The sequence below is a fragment of the Drosophila serrata genome, unplaced genomic scaffold, assembly GCF_035046125.1.
Source record: "Drosophila serrata isolate PLE 108 unplaced genomic scaffold, ASM3504612v1 contig_4, whole genome shotgun sequence".
NCBI classification, from domain to species: Eukaryota; Metazoa; Arthropoda; class Insecta; order Diptera; family Drosophilidae; genus Drosophila; species Drosophila serrata.
The window spans coordinates 181,845-206,926 of record NW_028256902.1 but is presented as its reverse complement, the minus strand read 5'-3'; the positions used below and the strand labels follow the sequence as shown (position 1 = coordinate 206,926).

Here is a 25,082-nt window from a genome sequence, read left to right as displayed (position 1 = left end):
GATATAGTCATCCGATTTTCATAAAATTAAAATTGAAATGCCAAAATAATATAAAACGACTATATTTCAAATTTGATGAAAATCTGTTGAAAACTTGAAAACCTATCATTTTTAATTGTATTAATTCTCGATCGTTTCTATGGCAGCTATATGATATAGTAGTTCGATTACATTTAAATAAACACAAAATTGTGGAATAAAATATAAAACGGCTATATCTCAAATTTTATCAAATTCAAATTTTTGTTATAAACATTTTCTGATCGTTCCTATGGCAGCTATATGATATAGTCGTCCGATCCGGCCTGTACCGACATAAAGTAAGATATATAGAGGACTACAAAGTTTCATTCAGATAGCTTCAAAACTGATAGACTAGTTTTGTAGAAACGGACAGACGGACATGGCTAGATCGACTCGGCTGTTGATCCTGATCAAGAATATATATACTTTATATGATATGGTCGGAGGTGCCTCCTTTACTGTGTGCAAACTTTTGACTGAAATTATAATACCCTGCAAGGCTATAAAAAACAATAAAGTAATACCAGCTTTCATTTCATTCACCTATACATATTACATTTTTCACGAGCAAGAAAAAAAAGGCAAAACAAATTTTTTTTCGACCTAAAATGTTGATGAATTGTTGAGGAATTTGTTGATGAATTGTTGATGAATCATCGATGAATTGTTGATGTTAAATTCATCAGTAATTTGTATGGCCATTAATCGATGAATCATTAACAACACCGTCTTGACTGTTGATGAATTACTGATGACTGGTACTCCAGGGTATAAAATGTATATTTTTATTATTAGTTTTAATGAGTATGTACAAAAACAAAAACAAGAAACTCTTTACACACTTAAGTTTTCCATTGTTTTGTTTCGTCTTGAGAAAAAAACGGTACTTTATCGTTACCTATGTAACGACACACACCAATATTAATTTTAAAAGCCTATGTATACTGAGCTGTATCTCTCCATTCTCCAATCAAATTTGAAGAAGAGTGTAAAAAAATTTGGTTTATTGGCAAAATATCGGCCGAAATTTAAATGTCAAATATCAAGATAATGACCCCAAACATATATGTATTTACATATATCTACACTCAAGCATACATATAGTCGCTAAAATATGTATGTATGTACAGATAACTAAGGTCTTAAGTGTATGATTTTAATATTTATATTAATAACAAATGATTATATGTAACCAATTTTTCGACAAATTTATTTTCAGACTAGCTGTACACATGATCTCAGACCAATGAGTAAAGAAGGGTTTTCTGAATTGATTGCCTCGACAGAAAACGCCGAACAAAGTCAGAATCAAGAGGTAAATTTTGAATGCTCATGTTTATTATACCCTTGAAGAGTATTATAAACTGCAACGCAGTGAAGGAGTCATCTCCGACTATATAAAGTATATACGTATGTACATATGTACATTCTAATAAGTGTCAACAGCCGAGTCAATCTAGCCATGTGTACAAAAAATATTATAACTTTTTCAGCTTTCAACAGATTTTTATAAAATTTAAGAGATAGACATTTTATAATTTTCTAAAATTTTGTGTAAAATTTTAAGAAAATCTGACAACCATTTCATTCATATTTGTAGCTGCCATGGGAACGATTGAGAAGTTAATACAATTAAAAATAAGAACTTTTTAGTTTTCAACAGATTAGCATCAAATTCCCCTTTTATTTTTTATGAAAATCGGACTACTATATTATATAGCTCCCATAATAACGATCGAGAAATTAATACAATTGAAAAGTATAACTTTTTCAGTTTTCAACAGATTATCATCAAATTTGAGATATAGCCATTTCTACAATTTTATGTAAAATTTTATGAAAATCGGACGGATATGTAAAATAGGTGCCATACAAACGCTAGTTAGATATAGAGGAAAATTTTAATCTGTGAATGTAAAACTGTAAATATAATATGAATGTAGAGTTTGTATTATAATGTTTATTTAGAATTAGTATGCTGTGATTAATATAAGAACTTAAACGACTTTAACAACTTTATCGACTTTAACAACTTTCAAAATGACTCCCGAAAATTGCGACTGCTTCTGTTTACTTCTTTTCCGCAACTGATCCACGCTCCCTTTGCTCTCTCGATCGCTCAAACGCCATTCACAACGAAACCCCTAGGTATTCGTTGTCCGCCAGTTCCTCACTACTTTACACTCGGCCCTCCTGCTCATCTTCATCTGACCCAGATGAAACCAACTCGTCGTCGTTGTCGGCTACGAACCTCCACAGCTTCATGTTATCGCAGCTAGTACTGGTTAAGTTTGGTCCTTCCACTTGGGCTGCTTTGCGCACGTCGCGGTAGCCCATTTCGCTTAATTTGGACGACCTCATATGGTCCTAAATACGGGCTAGCCAGTTTCCTTCCTGCGACGAACTGAGTCCTCTTGATTGCGACGAGATCACCCAATCTGTAGTCGTGAGCACGCTTGCGCTTTTTGTCGTAGTTTTGCTTATATATTTGTTGCGCCTCTTCAATGTTCTTTTTAGCTGTCTCTCGCATTTCTTGTCGCTCAAGGTTAAACTGAGAGACAAACTCTTCATTTAGGATTTCTTGCAAACGTTCTTCTGCATGGCTGTACATTCGTGTCCCAAACAACAGCTCAAATGGCGACATTTTTGTTGAGGAATTTACTTGTGAGTTTATAGCTTTTTGCACCTGAGGCACATATTTAAACCACTTGCTAGGCTCTTCTGCCGATACCTTGGCGATGACAGCAATGATTGATCGGTTAATACGCTCAACTTGGCCGTTTCCACGAGCTACTCCAGTAGTTGAGCAAATATGTTCCACTTTGTTGATGTTCAGCCACTCTTCAAACGCTCCAGATGTAAATGCGGAACCACGATCACTGACAACACGTTTAGGAAATCCAAACACATTGGACCACTCAGTGAATCTCCTGATAACCTCTTCCTGCCCTGTAGTTTTGGTGGGATAGAGCCAAACAAACTTGGCGAATCCATCGACAATTGCCAGTATATATTTGTAATGCTTTGATGTGGCATCCATTGGCCCCAGATGGTCGATATGTAGTGTATGCAACGGGGTATCTCCTTTGGCGATGCAGTGCAATAGCCCTTCTTGCTTTCCCATCTTCTTACTGTAAATAATGCATTTAATACAGTTGGCTATAAAATTCGTTACCTTCCGGTCTAGGTGAGGGATCCAAAACTGCTGCTTTACGGAATGAATTCTTTTTTGAACTGCAAAGTGGCCGACTTCATGAGACTCTCGAATGACATCTTTTTCCATCGATTTAGGCACAACAATAAGATCGTTGCCTTCGACTGTTCGGTAAAGAATATCGCCTTTCATCCTAAAATTTTGATATGGACGATCCTGGAGAATGACCAGAATTGCTTTACTGTATTCGTCATTCTGTTGTGCGTTCCTGATGCGTGCTGCTACTTCTGCTGTTACGATCCAAACTGACTCTGGATGGCGACTCAGGTGATCCACGTGTTTCATCTTGTTCCCTGGCTTGTGAACAACATTGCAGCTAAAGTCCTGTAGATACATTACGTACGCTGCAACTTCTCTCGGAATATCGTCTTTTCTGGTGGTGTCTTTGAACGCGGAGCAATCTGTGACAAGCTTGAAGTGAATGCCCATGAGGTAATGACGAAACTTTCTGAGCGCTAAATAGATAGCCTTCGCCTCTAAGATGTAGCTATGTCTTTCGGCCTCTGAAGCTGACGTCTTCTTACTCCAGAAATAAACCGGGTGCAGTTGGCCATCAAATACCTGCAGTAAAACTGCCCCAAATCCGTCTTTACATGCATCGGTGTGCAGCTCAGTTTGTGCTGTTCGCGAGTATATGTGTAGCACCGGTTCGCAGGAGAGAATTCGCTTAAGCTCTTGAAGGGACTGCAGTTCTGCGCTTCCTATTTGGAATTCGACGTCCTTTCTGAGGAGATTGGTCAACGGTCGGGCAATATGAGCATAACCTGGAATGAACTTTCTGAAAAAACCTGTTAAACCAAGAAATGACTGCACCGCTCGTATATTTTTGGGTGTTTTAAATTTATTTACAGCCGATGTTTTTTCTTCGCCTGGCCATATCATTCCATTTTCCACAGTATGTCCTAAAAAGTGTATACGGGACTGCATGAAGCTACATTTCTTCCACTTTATCTTCAGTCCAAACTGCATTGCTGTTTCTAGTACACGTCTTGTCTTTTTCATGCATTCCTCCGCTGTGGATGCGTATACAATAATATCGTCCATGTATAACTGCATCACATTGTCGTTGATCAGGTCTTGAAATATGTGATTAACAAATCTGATAAATGCAGCCGGTGAATTTTTAAATCCGAACGGAGCTTTGTTAAATTCATAGAGTCCTTCTTTTGTTACAAATGCCGTAAGCGGCTTGCTAGCCTCCGCCACAGCTACGTGAAAAAACCCATTTTCCAGATCCAGAGTTGAGAAAAATGCGGCCTCTTGAAGTTTTTTCAATACTTCTTCCATCAACGGTATCCGAATGTGCAGCGGGAGTGTCCGTACCGCCGGTGATTTCTGTTGTATCCCCTGGGGGGTCGCAAATATTGACCCCTCAAAGTCCCGTGCACACACCATTATCTACCCAGGGTGTTAGGCCCGGAATACCGGCCGACAATGGCACGGCAGATAACCAATCTGCCTTGCCAAAAGCCCTTATAGCTGTTCCACCAACGAGACATATTTTTGTCTCGCGGCTCTCCCCTGATCAAACATCGGAAGATGTTCTCGCCTTTATACAAGGCAAAACCAGAGCCGAAAAAATTAAGATAAAGGTGGAAAAGTTTAAATTTTCTTACGCAAGGGACATTTCATCTTTCAAGATAAATGTCCCTAACGAGCTCTTTAACACTATTTGCTCTCCCAACTTCTGGCCAGAGTACATCGTTGTTAAGGAGTTCGAGGCGAAGAAAAAGAAAAAGCGGCCTGTAGGAATAACTCTTCCCAGGCCTGATCATACCACTGCGCCTTCTACGTCTTCCAATCCCGACCCAAAAAACTAACCTAATCTCTAGGTCTTTCCTATCAGACGCGGGGGTGGAGTTCTTATAGCGGTGGACTCCTCACTCATGTCAGAATTATTAACCTTCAAAGAATGCAACGATGTTGAATTCCTCTGTGTGAAGCTATCTATCAAAGGTAGCTCCATTTTTATTACCTGTTCCTACATACCTCTACTGTCGGAACTTCATATTTATTGGAATCACCTTTCCGCTATTCAGATTGTTTCTAGTAAACTTTTAGGTAGAGACCAGTTGGTAGTCCTAGGAGATTTTAATATCCCTGGTGCTATTTGGTGCTCAAATAATTCCAACAATACTCTCCATACCTACACAACATGACTTTATCGCTGGCTTGTTGGACATTTCGCTGTCTCAAGTCAACCATGTTCGAAATTCCTTACAGCGCTTGCTCGATCTTTGCTTCGTCTCTGATCCTGCGAGAGTCAGTTTAGCAAGGGTGGCGCCTCTGACGCAACCCGAAGATCCTTATCATCCAACTTTCGATGTGACTCTTGATATTGGGTGTGACGTACAGCATATTTCTGACCGTCCAGCAAATAAAGTCCTATGTTTTAGCAAAACGGACTTTGAACGGCTGAATAATTTTATAAACGAGTTCAATTGATCCGATCTATACATGTGCACTGACATGGCAGTTGCCGTGGACATTTTTTACAGTGCCATGAATTCATTTTTTACTGGATATGTTCCGTTATATTATCCGCCAAGCTCGAATAAACCGCCGTGGTTTACTAAAGAGTTGAACCGACTTAAAAATAAAAAATCTAGACTGTATTCTAAAATTAAAGTCACCGGTTCTCAATCTGCCCTTTCATCTTATTTAACAGCTCGGTTAAACTTTACCGTGTTAAACGCGCAGTGTTATGAAAACTATTTAACTCGTTGTAGGGCCCAGTTCTCACAGGACCCAAAACAGTTTTATAATTTCGTCAACACTAAACGTAAGCCTAAAACAAATCGCTTTCATTTGAAAATACTACCGCAAATAATGATCAGGCAATAGCCGATCTATTTTTGCAGTTTTTTCAAACAACCTATTCAAATTTAATTTTCTGTCCTATCCTAAACGAAAGCTCTCTTCTTTTAGATCTTCATCGTGTCAAGCCAGTTTATTCGCCAGGTCCCGACGGAATTCCTGGCTGTGTGCTCAGGTATTGTGCCGACGCCCTGTGCTATCCCCTTCTGAAATTGTTTACCTTGTCCTTAGAAACCTCCCACTTTCCCATTATTTGGAAGGAATCGTTTATTATTCCTCTCCACAAAAAAGGTAGCAAATTGGATGCCAGCAATTATAGAGGAATCTCTAAGTTGTCGGCCATCCCAAAATTATTTGAAAATATTATCACCCCTCATTTACAGCACCTTTGTAGATCGGTTATTTCTCCATGTCAACATGGTTTTATTAAGCGAAGATCAACAACAACAAATCTTTTGGAGCTCTCTTCCTATATTATAAAGGGCTTCCATAATAATTGTCAGACAGATGTAATCTATACTGATTTCAGTAAAGCATTTGACTCTGTTAATCATTCTCTCCTCGTTAGAAAACTCGATTCAATGGGTTTTCCAAGTGATCTTCTTAATTGGATCTCTAGTTATTTGAATGGCAGGACGCAAAAGGTCCTCTTTAAGAATAATTTATCCAATATTCTAAGGGTTACATCTGGTGTCCCGCAAGGAAGCCATTTGGGACCCTTATTGTTTACATTGTTCATAAATGACCTGCCCAAAGTCTTGACTAACTCCAGAGTACTTATGTACGCGGATGACGTCAAGCTTTGCGTGCAATACAATGACGTTGCCTGCCAGTCGGATTTACAAACAGATCTTAATAATTTTCAAACTTGGTGCCGTGTAAACTTATTAAACTTAAATGGCTCGAAATGCAAGCTAATGACATTCTCTCGTGTCGCTCCTAAGCTTGCTACTTACACGCTGAACGGCTGCTCTTTGGAAAGAATTAATACAGTTGACGATTTGGGCGTCCGCTTGGACCCAAAACTTGACTTTATTGATCATATTTCGTCTATGGTGAATAGGGCCAGGGGTGTGCTTGGATTTATTAAACGGTGGTCGAAGGAATTCAATGACCCCTATGTTACTAAATCCTTATATACTTCCTTAGTTCGTCCTATCCTAGAATATGGATGCTGCGTTTGGAGCCCTCAGTACGGCGTCCATAGTAAACGCATTGAGTCGGTTCAAAAGAACTTTTTACTTTTCGCTCTACGCGGTTTAAATTGGGATGCAAACCAAAGATTACCTTCCTACTCTAGTAGACTCCTATTAATAAACTTGCCGTCCTTAGCCAATCGTAGAACGATGCTAGGGATAACCTTTATTTTTAACCTTATCCATGGTGATGTGGAAAGTGCTGACTTGTTGGGTCAGCTTAATTTCCATGTACCATGTAGAACCACTAGATCCTATATCCCATTAGTGTTGCGCCACTGTAGGACCTCCTTTGAACTGCATGAACCTTTTAGAGTGTTATGTGCAAATTATAATGATTTGTACACACTAATCTCTAACGTAGATTCCCTTCCCAAATTAAAATCTTTGATATTAACATACTTAGTAAGCATGCAAGCTAACAATCTGGCAGCACGCCGGTAGTCAATTTTCCTCGTATTCTGTCCTATATTTTCCATCGCGCCTACTAACACCTAACCCAAACAGGCACGTGCCTGGTGTCATACGGGCCACTTGTATGTACTGACCTTAGTGCATCAACGTCCAAGAGAAACAATCCGCCAACACCATGCTGTTCAGTTTTCTGTAGTCAATACAGACTCGAAGGGAACCGTCTTTCTTCTTGACCACTACAACTCTGCTGGCCACGTTCGATGATGACTTACGTATTATTCCCTGGGTCAACCATTCTGTTATTTGGTTTTTAACAGCCTCGGCTTCGTTTGCAGACAGACGAGATGGTGACTGATGAAATGGTTTTATTACGCCATCTGGAGTGATCTTCAGCTCGACTGGACACTGGTTAGAAGGGTTTGATGGCCTTCTCTGGACTTCTTCGACGAGTTTTGATACTGCTTCTTTATACCTGGGTGAAACAGTAACCAAATTAGATGCTTCTATAATATTATAAACATCGGAGCCAAATCCATCTGCTTCTTTATCTTCAGTTCTCAAACCCGTCAATTTGAAGCCATTGTCGTCGCAGTAAAAGTTGAACTTTCTGGTAAAATCATGACCTAGCAACGCTCCACAATCGATGACGTCATTGGGCACGACTAGAAACTTTTGCTGCGTGAATAACTGATCGGCAACAACTTCAGCGGTGAAAAATCCAATAGGCTTTGTTTTTTTCTGGCCCAGACCACTCAACAACGATGCACTTTTATAAATATCAATGTTTCCAATTTTTTCAGCAATCTTCTTCGTGACAAGTGAAACATCCAATCCTGTATCGATCAAACAATTTATTTCAGCACCATTTACGGAGATTAGTTTGAAACGGCTTTGGTCAACCACCTTGCGAACATTTGCTTCTACAAACGGGCAATTTTTAGCAATATGACCGTTCTCATTGCATTTGAAGCACTTCGTTAGAGACTGACAATCTTTGATTTTATGCTCTGCTGAACCACACTTGAAACAGAATTCCTTTCGTTTCTGTTGGTTATTTGGTGATGCACTCCGCTTGTTCCACGAATTACGAGGCTTATCGTCCAGTTGCATTATAATTTCATATTGTTCTCTGAGGGATTTGAAGGTCTTGCACGAATAAAGTATTGCTTTGTACTCATTTTTTACATCTAGTCCGTTTACGATGTACTGCAGCACCGCTGATTCCTCAACCTTTCCTGCCATGGCAATCTGACGTAAATGTAAAATATATTCGTGAAATGTCTCGCTCTTCTTTTTCTTCCTGCTTTGCAACTGGCGATGCACGTCGGCGCTGGTGGTACTGCTTGAAAACTCTTCTATCAGTGCTCTCTTTAGCTCATTATATTCGCTCACACACACTGACTGTAGAAACAATTTGGCTGCACCTATCATCTTGCCTCTGGCTTGTACATACATCTGTTTAAGTGTGAGATCGTATGCATCTGCATTTTTTTCGAACATTTCAAACCATTGTTGCACCAATTGACCATCAAAATCGTTTACCACTTTCTCAAAATTATCAATTTGTGGCTTAGCGCGGCCATTTGTGCTCTCATCAATTTGAATTTTTAATGACAACAACTGCAATATATTGTCGATTTTATTCTTCATATCCGAAACTTCCAATACATTCTCATTTTCTTTCAGTTCCACTGCTTCTTTCTGCTCCTCCTCGACTTCTTCCATATCTTGTACTTCTCTTCTATTTTTTGCCGGCGTTCTACGCGTCATTTTTTATTTTTTCCCCGTATCCAAGTCACAGCGAAAGGAATATAAGAGTACAGAATTAAACTGCGCAGCTGTCTTCTTTGATATTTTCTACCTGAATCGCTTTACTACGCAGTTCCTTTTTTCAACCGAATTTCACAACTTCTGTTCACAGCTTCTAGTCACGCACTAGTTAATTTAACTCTTTTCTTAATTGTTTATCTCAGACCCGGTACGAGCCCCCAAATGTAGAGTTTGTATTATAATGTTTATTTAGAATTAGTATGCTGAGATTAATATAAGAACTTAAACGACTTTAACAACTTTATCGACTTTAACAACATTCAAAATACTCCCGAAAATTGCGACTGCTTCTGTTTAATTCTTTTCCGCAACTGATCCACGCTCCCTTTGCTCTCTCGATCGCTCAAACGCCATTCACAACGAAACCCCTAGGTATTCGTTGTCCGCCAGTTCCTCACTACTTTACATGTATAGGTGAAAGAAATGAAAGCATATTATTACTTCATTGTTTTTTAACATAAATATATATAATTTATATTGTATTGATTCCAATTCATCGAAGTTCTATCTGCAAGGGTATATAATGTTCGGCGTGCCGAATATGGCTTCCTTTCTTGTTTTTAATTATATTAAGTCTTATTTCTATTGTCTTAAGTCTATTGTCTATATTAATATTTAACATATTTATGAGTTATTTGTTGTTCCTTGCATATGTTGTTGCGTACATATGCACATACATACCGACGTATCTAAGAGTTGGCCGGCAACCGTAACCTCATGCCAGGGATGTTAGAATCAGTTGGGAATCATATGAGCACACGTGCGAGATTCAAATTCAGATACAGATTTAAATTTATTTTAATGCAGATACGGACTTAATTTTAACATTTAACCTCGAATCGTACTTGAAAATTTTAAGACAATACATTGGTAATCGCATTACTTTTTTTTTTTTTTTGTATAGGATCGGAAGGTATTATAAAACCACACGCTCAAAATATGTTAACAACATTAACATACATATATCTATTGCTCACAAAAAAAGTTTGTTTTAATATTTTAGTCACCCCTTTCGCCTTCTCAACTCATAAGAACTATAACTAAGCAGAATAATTAAATTTCGGCTTAAATAATATGGGCTGGTTGTTTTGTGAAAATTTGTAGTAAAACCAGATACATAATTTCGACTTAATAAGACAATAAAGTGTCTGTAAAAGTTATAATTTTTTAACATTTATGAGGACGTTTGTCAACGTTACATTCTGCAAATCAGACATGTTTCTTTTAATTTTTCTAACAACCATTTATCTTATAGTCATTCACGCTGGACTATCTTTTATTGTTTTGTTATTAATGATAAATTTTTGTATATTTCAGGACCTCGAATCGTTGCGTCTAAAGCGGGGTCACGTGCTGACAGAGCTTTTGGAGACGGAGCGAATCTATGTAAATGAAATGAGTTCGATCTTGCAGGTAATTATATTCCTATTTAAATATTAGGTTTGTGTAAACCCATTCCTTAAAAGAAAGCTTATACATATTTAATAAGAATCTTCTTATATGAAAATAGGTTTCCAGAACAGCCGAGTCGATCTAGCCATGTCCGTCTGTTCTTCTGTCCGTCTGTTCTACAGGCCGTCTGTCCGTTTCTACGCAAACTAGTCTCTCCGTTTTAAAGCAATCTAAATGAAACTTTGTAGTTAGCCTTCTATATACTCTCACTCGTATATATGTCGGAACGGGCCGGATCGGACGACTATATCATATAGCTGCCATTGGAATGATCGAAAAATTTTTACAAAAAAAATTTTAACTTTTTCAGTTTTCAATAGAATTGGCTCAAATTTGAGATATAGCCATTTTTCTATACTCTACAATTTTGCATAAAATTTTATGAAAATCCTGACTACTATATCATATAGCTCCCATAGGAACGATCGAGAAATTAATACAATTAAATTTATAACTTTTTCAGTTTTCAGCTGATTTTTATCAAATTTGAGGTATAGCCATTTAATATAAGTCTTAAATTTTGTGTCAAATTTCATGAAAATCAGACGACTGTATCATATAGGTGCCATACAAACGATCGTTTGATGTGGAGGAAAAATGCAAATCAGTGAATGTAAAATTGCAAATATAATATGTATAAGTGAATGAAATGAAAGCAGGTATTACTTCATTGTTTTTAACACAAATAAATATAATTTATATTGTATGGATTCCTATTCATAGAAGTTCAATCTGCAAGGGTATATAAACTTCGGCGTGCCGAAGTTAGCTTCCTTTCTTGTTTTACATAAAATAAACGTATATTAAGGAATTTCTAATAGATCTGGACCAAAAACTCTTAATTTCATATCATTTCGGAGCTTTACATGTCCAGAGATAAGCAGATTTTGTCCCAGATGTTAAGCATTAAAGTTTGGTACTAACATATGAAAAATACGCTAGAAGAAAGTAGGTATCGAAATCGCTATATCTATATATTTAACTCGGTGATCAAAGAAATTTAAGAAAAGGCTCGAAAATGGTCACAATGGCAGCTGACGCCAGCTGTTTCTCGTAAACAAAATTTATAAAGTGAAATTAATATGAATTCGAACGGATTGGATATTGGAATACTATTTAAAAATGTATTCGCTGATATATAGCTAAAATCAAATAAAAGATTTTTTAAATTTTAAATGCCTTTTCTAAATTAAATCTCATAATAATGGCCTTGTCCGTGCTGGCTTCAAAAATATATATAATTCATTATTTCGCTTGCTAAATCTCAACTGTTTTATTTTATAATCCAGCAACGCTTTACATTTTTCGCTACCAACATTTATGTTCTGTTTGTACCCGCTCGAGCGAAAGCTAAGAAAAATGTTCTGCTTCATCTCTTAGCTACCTTTTTTAATGTGAAGTTTTGCCGCATGAAGAATATTTATCTTATGTTAGTACCAAGCTTAAAGCTACAATTAAGTTGCGCGCTGCGGTTATCACTAAACTGCTTGCATGTATTTTTTCGTTTTTTTTCCCCTGAGTTGGTTCAGTGTACATCCTTGTGTTTCCAGAGTCGCAGCTTAATACACTTTCTCAAAACTCATTCTAGTTCAGCAAAAGAAAGACATGAAGTATAGACATAGTGTAGATGACGGCTTTTGGCAGATTTACAAGTTATAGACTAGTCTTTGAAGATTATAGATTAAAATAATGAACACCTGTTAGGTAGAAATTTACCTCTACAATCCCAAACCAAACTGTCGTTTTTTTTTGTTTGGCTTACAGTTTATTAATGTATCAATCATTTAAAGCATACATGGGCACGAAAAATAACGGAATTAGCCAGGCAACAAATTTTAAAAACAACCACCAGCATCCCAGCACGAATGACTTACAAGTTTTAATTTTTTGTCTCGTTTTTTTGTGGTCTTGAGCAATCACACAGCTTTACGAATGACTTGCTGGTTTTCTAAAAATAAACATGTATTTTGTTTTTATGTAGCTTTGAGCTGAGGCCTCTGCCTCAGGCAGTGTGATATTACAAAACATAACGGAATGAGCCGCCCGAGCTCTGGGAGCCAAGGCATGCTCACGTATGATTGAAAATAAATACCATGACGATAGGAAATAAGTTTTTTGTGTTATATGATCTGTACACTTTTACACTTTTTTTCTGTATGTTGGTAAAAACGAAACAAATTTCAACTTGGAATACTCATGGATTGAAACGATTTTGCGACAATGACTTATTTGATTTTTGCAAAGCTGTTTCTCCTAAAGGCGCCACAGTGCGCCAATTGCAATTACAACACTAATAATTAATACAATATAATTTATATATAATATATACTTATGTTCAAAAACAACAAAGGAAGCTTAGTTCGGCACACCTAATTTTTGTATGTCCTAGCATATTGCAATTAGATAATTATTAAATAAAACAATATAAACAAAATATATATATTTTTGTTAAAAAGTCGAAGAAGTAATGGTTACTCTTATTATATTTACCTATACGTTTTGTTTTTATAGCTTTAGAGTTATTGTTTTACATTCACAGTTTTTCCTCTCCATTTAACGATCGTTTAATGGCAGCTATAAGACACAGTCGTCCGAATTTTATAAAAATAAATCCTTAATTGTTAAATATATAAAAAGACACAACTCAAAATAGATGCAAATATTTCTAAAAGCATCAAAGTTATAATTTTTTGTTTGTATTAATTTCTTGGTTTTTTAAATGTAGGATATATGATATAATAATCAGACTTTTATAAATTTAAAACTGAAATTCTAGAATATTGCAAAAAGTTTTCCGATTGCTATACGATATAGTCGTCCGATCTGGCCCGTTCCGTCTTATATACGTGTGAAGTATGTATATAGAATACTAACTACAGAGTTTTAATCAGATAGATTTAAAACCTTAAGGTCTAGTTTGCATTGGCTATCAAAAAGCTGATCACTACAATTATAAAACCCTACAAGGGTATATAATAATAATTCCCGATCTCTCTTTACCCTATAAAATTTGATAAATCAAGCTTACCATTTCAATTTTTTAACTTTAAATCTTCGACAAATATGAAACTTGTAAATAAATTTGATATGATATAAAAAACAAGTAACAATTTTAACATGTTTTTACCTAAGGGTTACTATGATCGAATGAAATCCGAGGAGTTTACCCATCTCACGCCCTCAAGTCTACAGGGAAAAGAAGATATATTGTTTGGCAATCTACATGAGCTCTTTACTTTCCACAATCAAATTTTTCTTAAAGATCTCGAAAACTGTATTTCGACTACTGAGCTCGTCGCACTTTGTTTTGTTCAAAGGGTAAATATTTACATATACACATATGTTTACCTGTAAATATTAAAATAAAATTTTTTTAGCGTGACACATTCTATCGCTTATACTCATTCTATTGTCAAAACATCCCACGTTCTGAGCGGTTCCGTGAAACGCTTGTAGATACACACTTTTTTTTTCAAGAGTGTCAAAAAAGACTTGGTCATAAGCTACCGCTAGCTGCGTATTTACTAAAACCAGTTCAAAGGATTACAAAATACCAGTTGCTTTTGAAGGACTTGCTTCGCTTTAGCGATAGTGGGAACTGCACCAAGGAGCTTCAAAGGGCGCTTGACTGTATGTTAATCGTTTTAAAATGTGTCAACGACTCAATGCATCAAGTAGCGATAACAGGATTTCCGGTAGAAAGATACTTTAATTAAATAGTGTGGGATAAAACTATAAAACAATTGATACTTTTCAGGCTGATATAGCTGAGCAGGGTGAACTTTTGATGCAGGACTCATTCCAAGTCTGGTCAGAATCTAAAAAGGATATTCGCCTCCGGATTAAACCACAACAACGACATATATTTCTGTATCAGAAATCTATTCTATTTTGTAAGCTAACATCAAAACCAGGTCCCAACAAAAGCACATACCAATTTAAACATCATTTTAAGGTAATATACACTAATTGCATAAAAATGTATACTTTAGACCTAATTTTCGACAGATGTCACTTATTGGGCTAACAGAGACTGTACCAAGTGATACAAAACGTTTCGAAATTTGGACTCAAGGGCGCCAGGAAGTACATATCCTACAAGCACCGACACAGGACGTAAAAAAACAATGGGTTGCAGAAATTAAACGTGTCTTACTCAACCAGCTGGAGGAGCTTAAAGGCGAGAAAATAAAGCAATACAGCTTAAATCAACAGGGTCTTAGGCAGACCATTTCTTCGGACACCACAAATACTATTCTAGACGCCCAAAACTGCGTTTTAAAATCTGAGACTTCTGCAGATACTACCAAAAGAAATTCAAACTGCAGTAGCAATGGTGTCGAGCCTGTTACCTCTAGTCATAGCGTTCATGATCTCACAAATAAAGATCAGCAGGAAAATTGTGGCTGGAGCTCTGACTGCTCAAATAGCGAAGATGATTTTTCTTTTACCGAAGAAAATAAGAGCCCTGTAAGTATGATAAACTATAGTATACCCTAAATTGAAATTTATCCCAAACAAATAGGAATCAAGCATTCTTATACCATTTGCATGGTGTTATAATTTCAGTCAAAAGTTTGCAACACAGTGAAAAAGTCATTTCCTATCAAATAATGTATATATTTTCTTGATCAGCATCGCCAAGTCGATACAGCCATGTTCATCTGGCCGTTAGTTTCTACTTAGTTTTAAAGCTATCTGAATGAAACTTTTCAGATAGTCTTCTGTATAGTCTCACTAGTATATAGGTCTGAACGGAAAAGATCGAAAATTTTTTAGGAAAAAATTATATTTTTTCCAGTTCTCAACAGATTTTTTTTAGATATGTCTATTTTGTTTTGTTCTAGAATTTCGTTTAAAATTTAATGAAAATTGCACTACAATGTTTTATCTTAAAGCTGCCATAGAAATTATCGTTGAATGTGAATGAAAATGCCAAACTGTACTTCTAAATACTTAAAAAAAAAAAATAATGCAGTACTGCATTACTAAGAGCTTTCATTACAGATTTTAAAAATGGTATACAATACGAAGCGCTTTTTGCTGTTTTTCAACAATTGATTTTTAAAACTATACTGCGCTAAAGCTCTTAAAGCGATCTTACTAGGCTTAAATTGACTAATCATTTCAATGTCAGCTATAGGTAGGGCGGATACAGACTTTTTGAGGCAAGGCGGTCAAATTAAAAATATCGCCCCCGTCGCACAGTAGCGCCATTTCTCATTTTATATTGCAAAAATCAAAATTACGGACCCAAATAAGATAATTTAATAATTTTAACGGCTTTTGACAGATAATTGTTGTAAGATAATTCTTTAATAAAAAAATTAAATTAATAATTTTATTTTTAATTTCGATTATATTTATTTTATTTTCATTTTTTAATAATTTTGACTTCTTTTCTAAAAATAAACCTATATTAAGGGAATTGCTAGTAGATCAAGCATTTCTGGACTATAATCACATGGTAAAGGTATGTTTTGTCATTCAATACAAACAACATTAGCAGTTTGAAGATATTAACGCTGCAAATAAGTTGGACGCTACGGTTATCACTGAACCTGCTTTTTTTCAGTTTGTTTTCCCTGATTTGGTTCAGTGTACATCCTTATGTTTCCAGAGTCGCAGCTCATCACACTCTATCAAAAGTGATTTTAATTCAGAAGAGATGAGTATGTAATCTTCTCTCGTTGAGATCGGTTGTGTCGCGGACAATTCGTATTGATCTATTCCTTAACGTGTGTAAGAGAGATTAAGCGATAATTTTCGGACGCTGTATTGCACAGTGTCGGCAGCTGGACAATAACAAAAAGTAAAAAACAGTTTGATAAGACTGCATACCGGCCCATTTGGGCAAAGCATCTCCCCTCACCCTGCGCTCAGCCGCACAGAAGGGAGACAAAGCTTTGTGTTATCAGTTGTTTTGATTGGACCTACTTTTGCATCTGCAGAAAATGTGCATAATAGATTGCTTAAAACACCAATTTAGCAATTTAGTTTTATAGCTGCAATGGATGAAAACATTTTTTCTGACTCTCAGCTTAGCAATAAGCAGATTGATTATAAAGAAATGCTTCGAGTAGCGGGTAAAACTCAGTCGGAAACCAGAGCAGAGCTTCTAAGCTCTCAATACAACTATAACAACAACAATCACTTTCACTAGCGCCACTATAAGCTCCATAGTTACTACAGCAACTGCAACAACTAGCAGTGCTCGTCATGGTGCAAGTATTGTATCACCTATCACCTCAACTCCAATTTTAAGTGGAGCTGCGACCTATGCGTCTCCAACACTATGTGGAGCTGCTTCGAGATTAATAGATGCTTCAATTAAATAAACGAAAGAAACCGATCTCTCCGAACATGAGCCCCAAAAGGGAAAATATAGACAGACTAAACTCGTCAGTAACTAACAATGTGGTTAAACCTAACCGTTTTGCCATTCTAGATATGGAGTGCGATGAAGAGAGTGTTAACAATATTAAAGTGAACACAGGTGAACCAGATGATGTTCCTATCGCCTCTTCACTATATAAACGAGCCCACAGCAGATTGACAACAGTCAACTGCATCCCACACCTAAACCACCGCAAATTGTAATCAGCATCACCAACCTCAACGATTTGTTTGAAATCACTAGCGAGGCGACGAGTTTGGATAACGTGGTTGTCAAAGTTAATCAAAGGGTAACATCCCGCATTTTCCCAAAGAATAGCAACGCTTACAGAGCCATAGTAAATCACTTCGATAATATTGGAATTCAATTTCATACTTATCAATTAAAAGAAGAGAAGCCTCACAAAATTGTAGTTAAGGGACTTCATCATAGCACCACACACGGACAAACTGTTGAAATCTTAAAAAACCTCGGTTTTGAAGCTGTGCAGGTTCATAACCTGAGATCAAAAGTAAATAAATACAAAATCTAAACATATTTTGCCGACATTTGCTTTGCCGACAAATAGTATCTGTTGAAAGGATAAGAGAAAGATTTGAAATGGCGCACTTTACTCGTTGCCAGGAATATGGCAACACAGCGAAATACTGCCGCCTGGGGGTGTTCGTCCCCAGGATCAACAACCTACTTGTTTACACTGTGGAGGCAGCCATATGGCCAGCTACAGGGGCTGCCAGTGGTACCAGGAATATCTAAAGAAATTAATGGGGTTCTCTAGGAAACAACAACCCCGTGCGATACCATCAACGCAAATTGGGGTTAGGTCAACAGGTACAACAGCAAAAGCAACAGCAACAACCCCCTCAAACCAGCATTCCGGGAATTTACACTGCTGGCTTGTCTTATGCATCTGTTGCAAGAATTAGCTATGCTCCTGCCGAGCGCCGATTACATGGCCTCCAGACTCAACTACAGTCTTACAAGTCCAATGGAAATAGAACGCAGCAGCAGCTCCCAGTTGACGTTCAAACTCTAATTAAACAACAAAATCATCAATTCTTGGAATGACAGCAACAACAACAACTACAGCAGCAACTACTACGGTTTCTGCAACAGCAGCAATATGACCAGCATAAACTGACCGAGCAAAATAGTCAAAGACTAGACCGGCTTAAAGGTATGGTTTATGAATTAATAAAAACAATTAAGCAAAGGAATGGGGATTCCTCGAACCCCCACATCCCGAACAACGCCTCAAATACACAATGAGTACACATAAGATATTAATTTGGAATGTCAATGGCATTGCAGGGAAAGCTAAAGAAATTGAGCTCTTTGCGCACAACAATAACGTTGATATTATCCTTCTGAGTGAAATACGGCTAAACAGGGGAACCACCATCAAAGTACACGGCCATGTCATTTACCCAGCTTTTAAACCATCTCACAAAAACATTTTCCACAATAAGTCATTGAGACATTAACTATTCAAATGTCTTCAATTAAGGTAGTCACCGGGCTCGGTGATATGGAGGTTAGTGCCATCTACTGTCCTCCTGGAAATAGACTACTCGAGGGAGATTTTACAGACATCTTCAGCAATTGCGGCCACAGATACCTGATTAGAGGCGATTGGAATGCGCGTCACTGGTTGTGGGGTGACACCTACAACTCGACAAGAGGGAGAGAATTAGTTGACGCCATATCTGTCTGTGGTAACAAAATACTCGCAACAGGATCGCCCACTAGGTATCCATATGTATCCAGTCACGCGCCGTCCTGCATAGACTTCGCTGTGCACCACGGTATACCGGACCATCGAAGCAGAATAAGCCACTGTTGGGATCTGGACTCGGACCACCTTTCTCTGGTAGCCACAATAATAACAGAAGTAGTAGTCAATTACTCCAGCCCTAGTCTTGTTACTAAATACACAAACTTGGCCGTCTTCAAACCGTATCTAGACACGGCATTCCACCTTAATGAATCTCCGAACACAGGGGAAGATATAGAAGCTGTTTTAGACAAACTCACCACCAAAGTTTACACGGCAGCTGCTGCGGCAACGCCTCCATGCCCTCCGACAGCCCAGAATAACTATGGCATCGTGCTCACAGGAGAAGCCAGAGAGCTTCTCAAAATCAAAAGGCGCGTTCGTAGACGACCAATTCCGTGGAACAGAGAAGCGAAACAACTCCGCGAAATCCTGAAGGATCTTCGAAGTGATTTTTTCGAACAAAAGTTGGCAATCATGGATTACACCATGGATGCAAATTATTCGCTATAGAAGTGTACAAAATCACTTAAAAGACAGCCATTCAGACAAGTTCCAATCAGGTGCGCAGGCGGAGAACTGGCAAAAAATGAGGAGGAACAAGCTAACGCGTTCGCTCAGCACCTGGAGGATCGTTTCACTCCGCATGAGTTTGCTTCACTCCAGCATGTAAGCGAGACTCGGAACACTCTGCTAACAACAGGAGATTTCCATGCCTATCCTATGTCGCTAACGGATTGCAAGGCTGTCTTGTCACTCTGGCAGATTGGTGTAGGAGATGGAATCTGAAGATAAACCCACTAAAAACCGTCAACCCATGCTACCAATGCCAATGCTAAGATCGACCACGCCCCCTATTCAGCTGGAAGGAGTTACCTTAGAGCAGCCGAATGTAGCCAAGTACCTGGGTATCACACTCGACAAACGCCTTACTTTTGGTCCACACCTCATAGCCACGAAGAAAAAGTGTGGCCAATGAGCAAAAGGAGCACCAAGTCACTTAGTTCTAAGAGGGCTGTGTATGTCCATTGCATAGCCCCAATGTGGTTATACGGCATACAAATATAAGGGATTGCGGCTAAATCATATAAACCATAAACGCATCCAAACTCTGCAAAACCGGGCACTTGGGCAAATAAGAGGCTGAGCAAGACCTGCCCGTCCACTAACACCATGACACGTCAGTGAAGTAGTCCTTAACTGTTGTATTCCTTGTACGATGATACAGAGTTTGGCCTTCATTATAAAATTCATTCATGTGTTGTCAATGTATATTTTGTTGTACTGCTTCTACACTTATTATTAAATAAAATTAAAACAAGAAAGGAAGCTAACTTCGGCACGCCGAAGTTTATATACCCTTGCAGATAGAACTTCTATGACTTGGAATCCCAACAATATAAATTATATTTATTTGTATTAAAAAACAATGAAGTAATACCTGCTTTCATTTCATTCACCTTTACATATTATATTTGCAGTTTTACAGTCACAGATTTGCATTTTTCCTCTACGTCAAACGATCGTTTGTATGGCACCTATATGATATAGTCGTCCGATTTTCATAAAATTTTACACAAAATTTAAGACTTATATAAAATGGTTATACCTAAAATTTGATGAAAATCAGCTGAAAACTGAAAAAGTTATAAATTTAATTGTATTAATTTCTCGATCGTTCCTATGGGAGCTATATGATATAGTAGTAGTAGTAATTTAGTGCAAAATTTTAGAGTATAGTAAATTGGCTATATCTCAAATTTGATCCAATTCTATTGAAAACTGAAATTGTTATAATTTTTTTTTTTTAAATTATCGGATCATTCCTATGGCAGCTATATGATATAGTCGTCCGATCCGGCCCGTTCCGACATATATACGAGTGAGAGTATATAGAAGGCTAACTGCAAAGTTTCATTCAAATAGCTTCAAAACTGAGAGACTAGTTTGCGTAGAAACGGACAGACGGACTGACGGACAGACGGACATGGCTAGATCGACTCGGCTGTTGATCCTGATCAAGAATATATATACTTTATATGGTCGGAGGTGCCTCCTTCACTGCGTTGCAAACTTCTGACTGAAATTATAATACCCTGCAAGGGTATAAAAAAAAAGTTCAGGAAATATAGACAGTGTAAATGACGGCTTTTGGCAGCTTCAGAATTTATAGACTTCTTTAGCCAGAAATTTACCTGTACAAACCCAAACCAAACCGTCGTTTTTTAGCTCGACTTACAGTTTAGGATTGTATTATTCATTTAAAGTAAAAACCATGACGAAAAATACAATTTTTTTTGTATGTTGCAAAAACCGACAAAAATTATTTTAATTATAGATTTGGAATTCTTGTGAAATTTTTTGTCGGAAAGGTATGGTTAGAAACGATTTTTGCGGCTATTACTTTTTTGATATTTCAACGGTAATGCGCTACTGTGCTCTAAATGCGCTACTGTGCTCCGTGAGTCTTTTATTTTGTATGCTACATGGTAGAAGTTCTGCAAATACCACGCACTTAGTATATACATATGTACATATGTATATAATATTAGATATATATTTTTACTGATCCCAATTTTAGTCACAATTTTGTAACATAAGAACGAAACTATTTGAAGCCTTTTAGGTGTATATGTATATTTAAGATTAGCATCAACCGCCGAATTTATTTACCAATATACATACGTCAGTCTGCAGTCATGAAAATATAAAAATATTTTGGTTAACGTACATAAATTTGTTATTGTAATTTTATACGCTTGCAGGGTTTTATAATTTTAATTTGAAGTTTGCAACGTAGTGATTATCATTAGTAATTAATCAACGATTCATCAACAGTCAAGGCGGTGTTTTTGACGATTCATCGATTAATGACCATACAAATTACTGATGAATTTAACATGGGCATGTCCTAGGCTGTAATCAACAACAATTCATCAACAATTAATCAATGAATCATCAACAAATTCATCAACATTCATCAACAATTCATCGATGAATCATCAACAATTCATCAAAAGTTCATCAACAATTAATAAATAATTCATAAACATTCATCAACAATTCATTAACAACAAATAATCAACATATTCATCTGTTGGTACTGTTGACAACTGCCGTCGTAACTGTATCGTGGGCAGAGCGTTGACTCGGTAGAAGTCGCAGTCGGCAGAGCGCCGGCTCGGTAGAAGTCGCAGTCGGCGCGTTGATGTCTGTTAATGACTGTCAACTGTCAGCAACGCGCCGACTGCGACTTCTATAGAGTCAACGTTCGATGAATTGTTAATAAAACATCGATGAATTGTTTATGAATCATCGATGAATTGATGATGAATTGTTGATGAATTTGTTGAAGCATTGTTGATGAATCATCGATTAATAATTGATGACAGCCTAGGAAATGCCCATGTTAAATTTAAAACAGTTTGTATGGTAACCCTTTGACTTTTGATGAAACGTTGATGAATTACTGATGACAGGTACTGCAGGGATGTGGTACTGCAGGGTATAATATGTATGTATATGTATGTACATGTATATGTAACTGTTAATTCCCGGCAGTACCGCGTGTCATCAATAGGCCTCTGTCATCAACATGTCATCAACGCGCCGACTGCGACTTCTACCGAATCGACCCTCTGCCGACTGCGACTTCTACAACGACGCTCTGCATCGATGTTTCATCGATGTGTCATTAACAAAACATCGATGAATTGATGATGAATTGTAGATGATTTTTTTGATGAATCATCGATTTATTGTTGATGAATTTTTATTGATGACAGCGTAAGACGTGCCCATGTTAAATAAATCAGCAGTTTATATGGGCTGTCATCGATGAAAAATCAACAGCACCCCCTTGACTGTTGATGAAACGTTGATTTTTTATTGATGACAGGTACTGCAGGGTTTATATAGAAATGACATATGTATGCTTAAACCAAAAGTTGCCAATTTTGCTAAAATAAATATATAATTTTTTCGTGAATAAAAATCGAAGAACTCCTCCGTCATATGTTTGAGTTCTGATAAACACCTATTCGAAGTCACGTTATATATTTTAATATTATTATTATATAAATATTTTGAAAGATCAAAATATTACAAGACTTGTCTGGCGCTAACTTCAAGTTGGTATAACTTTGGATAAGAGCTGAATTTTTAAATAGTTAGAAATAGTTAGACACTTAAAACAATCTTAGAAAACAAAAGCTTACGACATAAACTAAGTGTTGTTGTTGTTTGTTTAAAAAAAGTGCATGCACAAAAACTAAGAGACCATAATTGTTAGTAAGTTCCCTGCAGTACCTGTCATCAGTAATTTATCAACATCATCAATTCATCTATGATTCATCAACAATTCATCGATGTTTCATCAACAAATTTCTCAACGGCCGGGCCATGGTACTACCATCTAGAGTACCGCAGTAACTGTATCTTGAGCAGAGCGTCGTAGTAGAAGTCGCAGTCGGAAGAGCGTCGACTCGGTAGAAGTCGCAGTCCGCAGACCGTCGCCTCGGAAGAAGTCGCAGTCAACGCGTTGATGACAGTCTATTGATGACATGCGGTACTGCAGGGTTCAAACAAAAAACATGTTACTACGATAAGATAAATGCGCTTGAAGAATGTTGGCAACGAAATGGCTATATATGTACATGTATTACTCTCGGCAACCGGTGTGTCAAAGAAAATTGAAGAAAGGGTGCGAAAATGGTCACACTAACAGCTGAAGCCAGCGTTTTTTTAAAACAAACTTTATAAAGTGAAATGAAAATGAATTCGAATGGATTGCATATTGAAATACTATTTAAAAATGTAAAAACCCACAGCACCACACATAATTTTTGCGCTTTAAATGCCTTTTGTGAATTCAATTTCAAATTATGGGCCTTGCCATTACGGATAGAAAATCGTTACATCTTGGCTTTAAAAATGTATACGATTCATTATTTCGCTCGCTAAATCACAGTTGCTTAGTTTTTTCATACAGGAACGCTTTACATTTTTCGCTCGGAACATTTATCTTATGTTAGTACCCGCCCGGACATAACCTAAGAAAACTTTTCTATTCGCTACCTTTTTTCTTATATAAAGTTTGATCGCATGAAGAATATCTATCTAATGTTAGCACCTGGTTTAAGACAGGACGTACAAACGCCTTTCTCTTCTTGTCCCATAGAGCCTATGGTTTTTTCAAAATACACAACAAGTTCCAAGGCTCAGTTGGCATATTAATATTAAATTAATATTATTCATTTCTGGCAGTTTGATCAATGTATTATTATTTATTTTTTAGTTTTTTTTTTTAACATGAAACTTAATTCGTAAATTATAAATATATCACGTATACATGTATGTGTAATTAACAATATCATTTTTTATTCTTTTGTAAACAGGGCAGTAAATTTATAGCCCTTGCAGATTATACAGCTATGGGAAACTCGGAAGTCTCGTTGCATGAAGGTGATACTATTGAACTACTGAAAGTGGGCTGTGCTGGATGGTGGTATGTTCGAGTCCTAGGTAAATGAATGGCATTCAACCAAGTTATATATAATTGTTTTTATTTCATTTTATATTTTTGACGAATTTATTAATATATGTAATATTTTTAATGTTTTGCAGATACATGTGCTGAAGGTTGGGCTCCAGGAGCATATACACAATCAATCAACCGAAAATCGTCACAGTAATTGAATCTTAATTAGAAAAGAATACATTAAAAAGAATGAAATATGTTACGTCATTTTAGTCACCAGATAAAATTGTAAAAATTAATATTTATTTATTATTTAATTCAATATATTTAAAAAAAAATTTCTGCAAAAATGTATATAATTGTAATTTTTCGAATTAAAATATAATGCTTTATTTTTAATATAAATATATGATATAGAAAGCTAACTTCGAAAATCAAAGGCTTATATACCATGAAAGCTATAAATATAAAACTCTGAAACTGTT

General features: G+C 36.8%; 1 protein-coding gene across 1 annotated transcript; it reads left to right on the top strand.

Moving 5' to 3' along the window:
- Window positions 1–1,242: 1,242 nt before the first annotated feature.
- On the top strand, window positions 1,243–25,082 carry LOC110189553 (guanine nucleotide exchange factor DBS-like). The gene is made up of 8 exons (XM_086841070.1): window positions 1,243–1,339; window positions 10,813–10,908; window positions 14,080–14,265; window positions 14,325–14,642; window positions 14,705–14,902; window positions 14,956–15,417; window positions 24,515–24,641; window positions 24,744–25,082. The coding sequence occupies exons 1-8, from the start codon at window positions 1,271–1,273 to the stop codon at window positions 24,809–24,811; spliced, it is 1,524 nt and encodes a 507-aa protein (XP_086697196.1). The 5' UTR covers window positions 1,243–1,270; the 3' UTR covers window positions 24,812–25,082.

Coding starts and splice junctions, on each gene's coding strand:
- LOC110189553 (XM_086841070.1), top strand. CDS start 1,271: ATGAGTAAAGAAGGGTTTTCTGAATTGATTGCCTCGACAGAAAACGCC. Junction 10,909..14,079: donor AAATGAGTTCGATCTTGCAG/GTAATTATATTC, acceptor TTTTTACCTAAG/GGTTACTATGATCGAATGAA. Junction 14,643..14,704: donor TAGCGATAACAGGATTTCCG/GTAGAAAGATAC, acceptor GATACTTTTCAG/GCTGATATAGCTGAGCAGGG.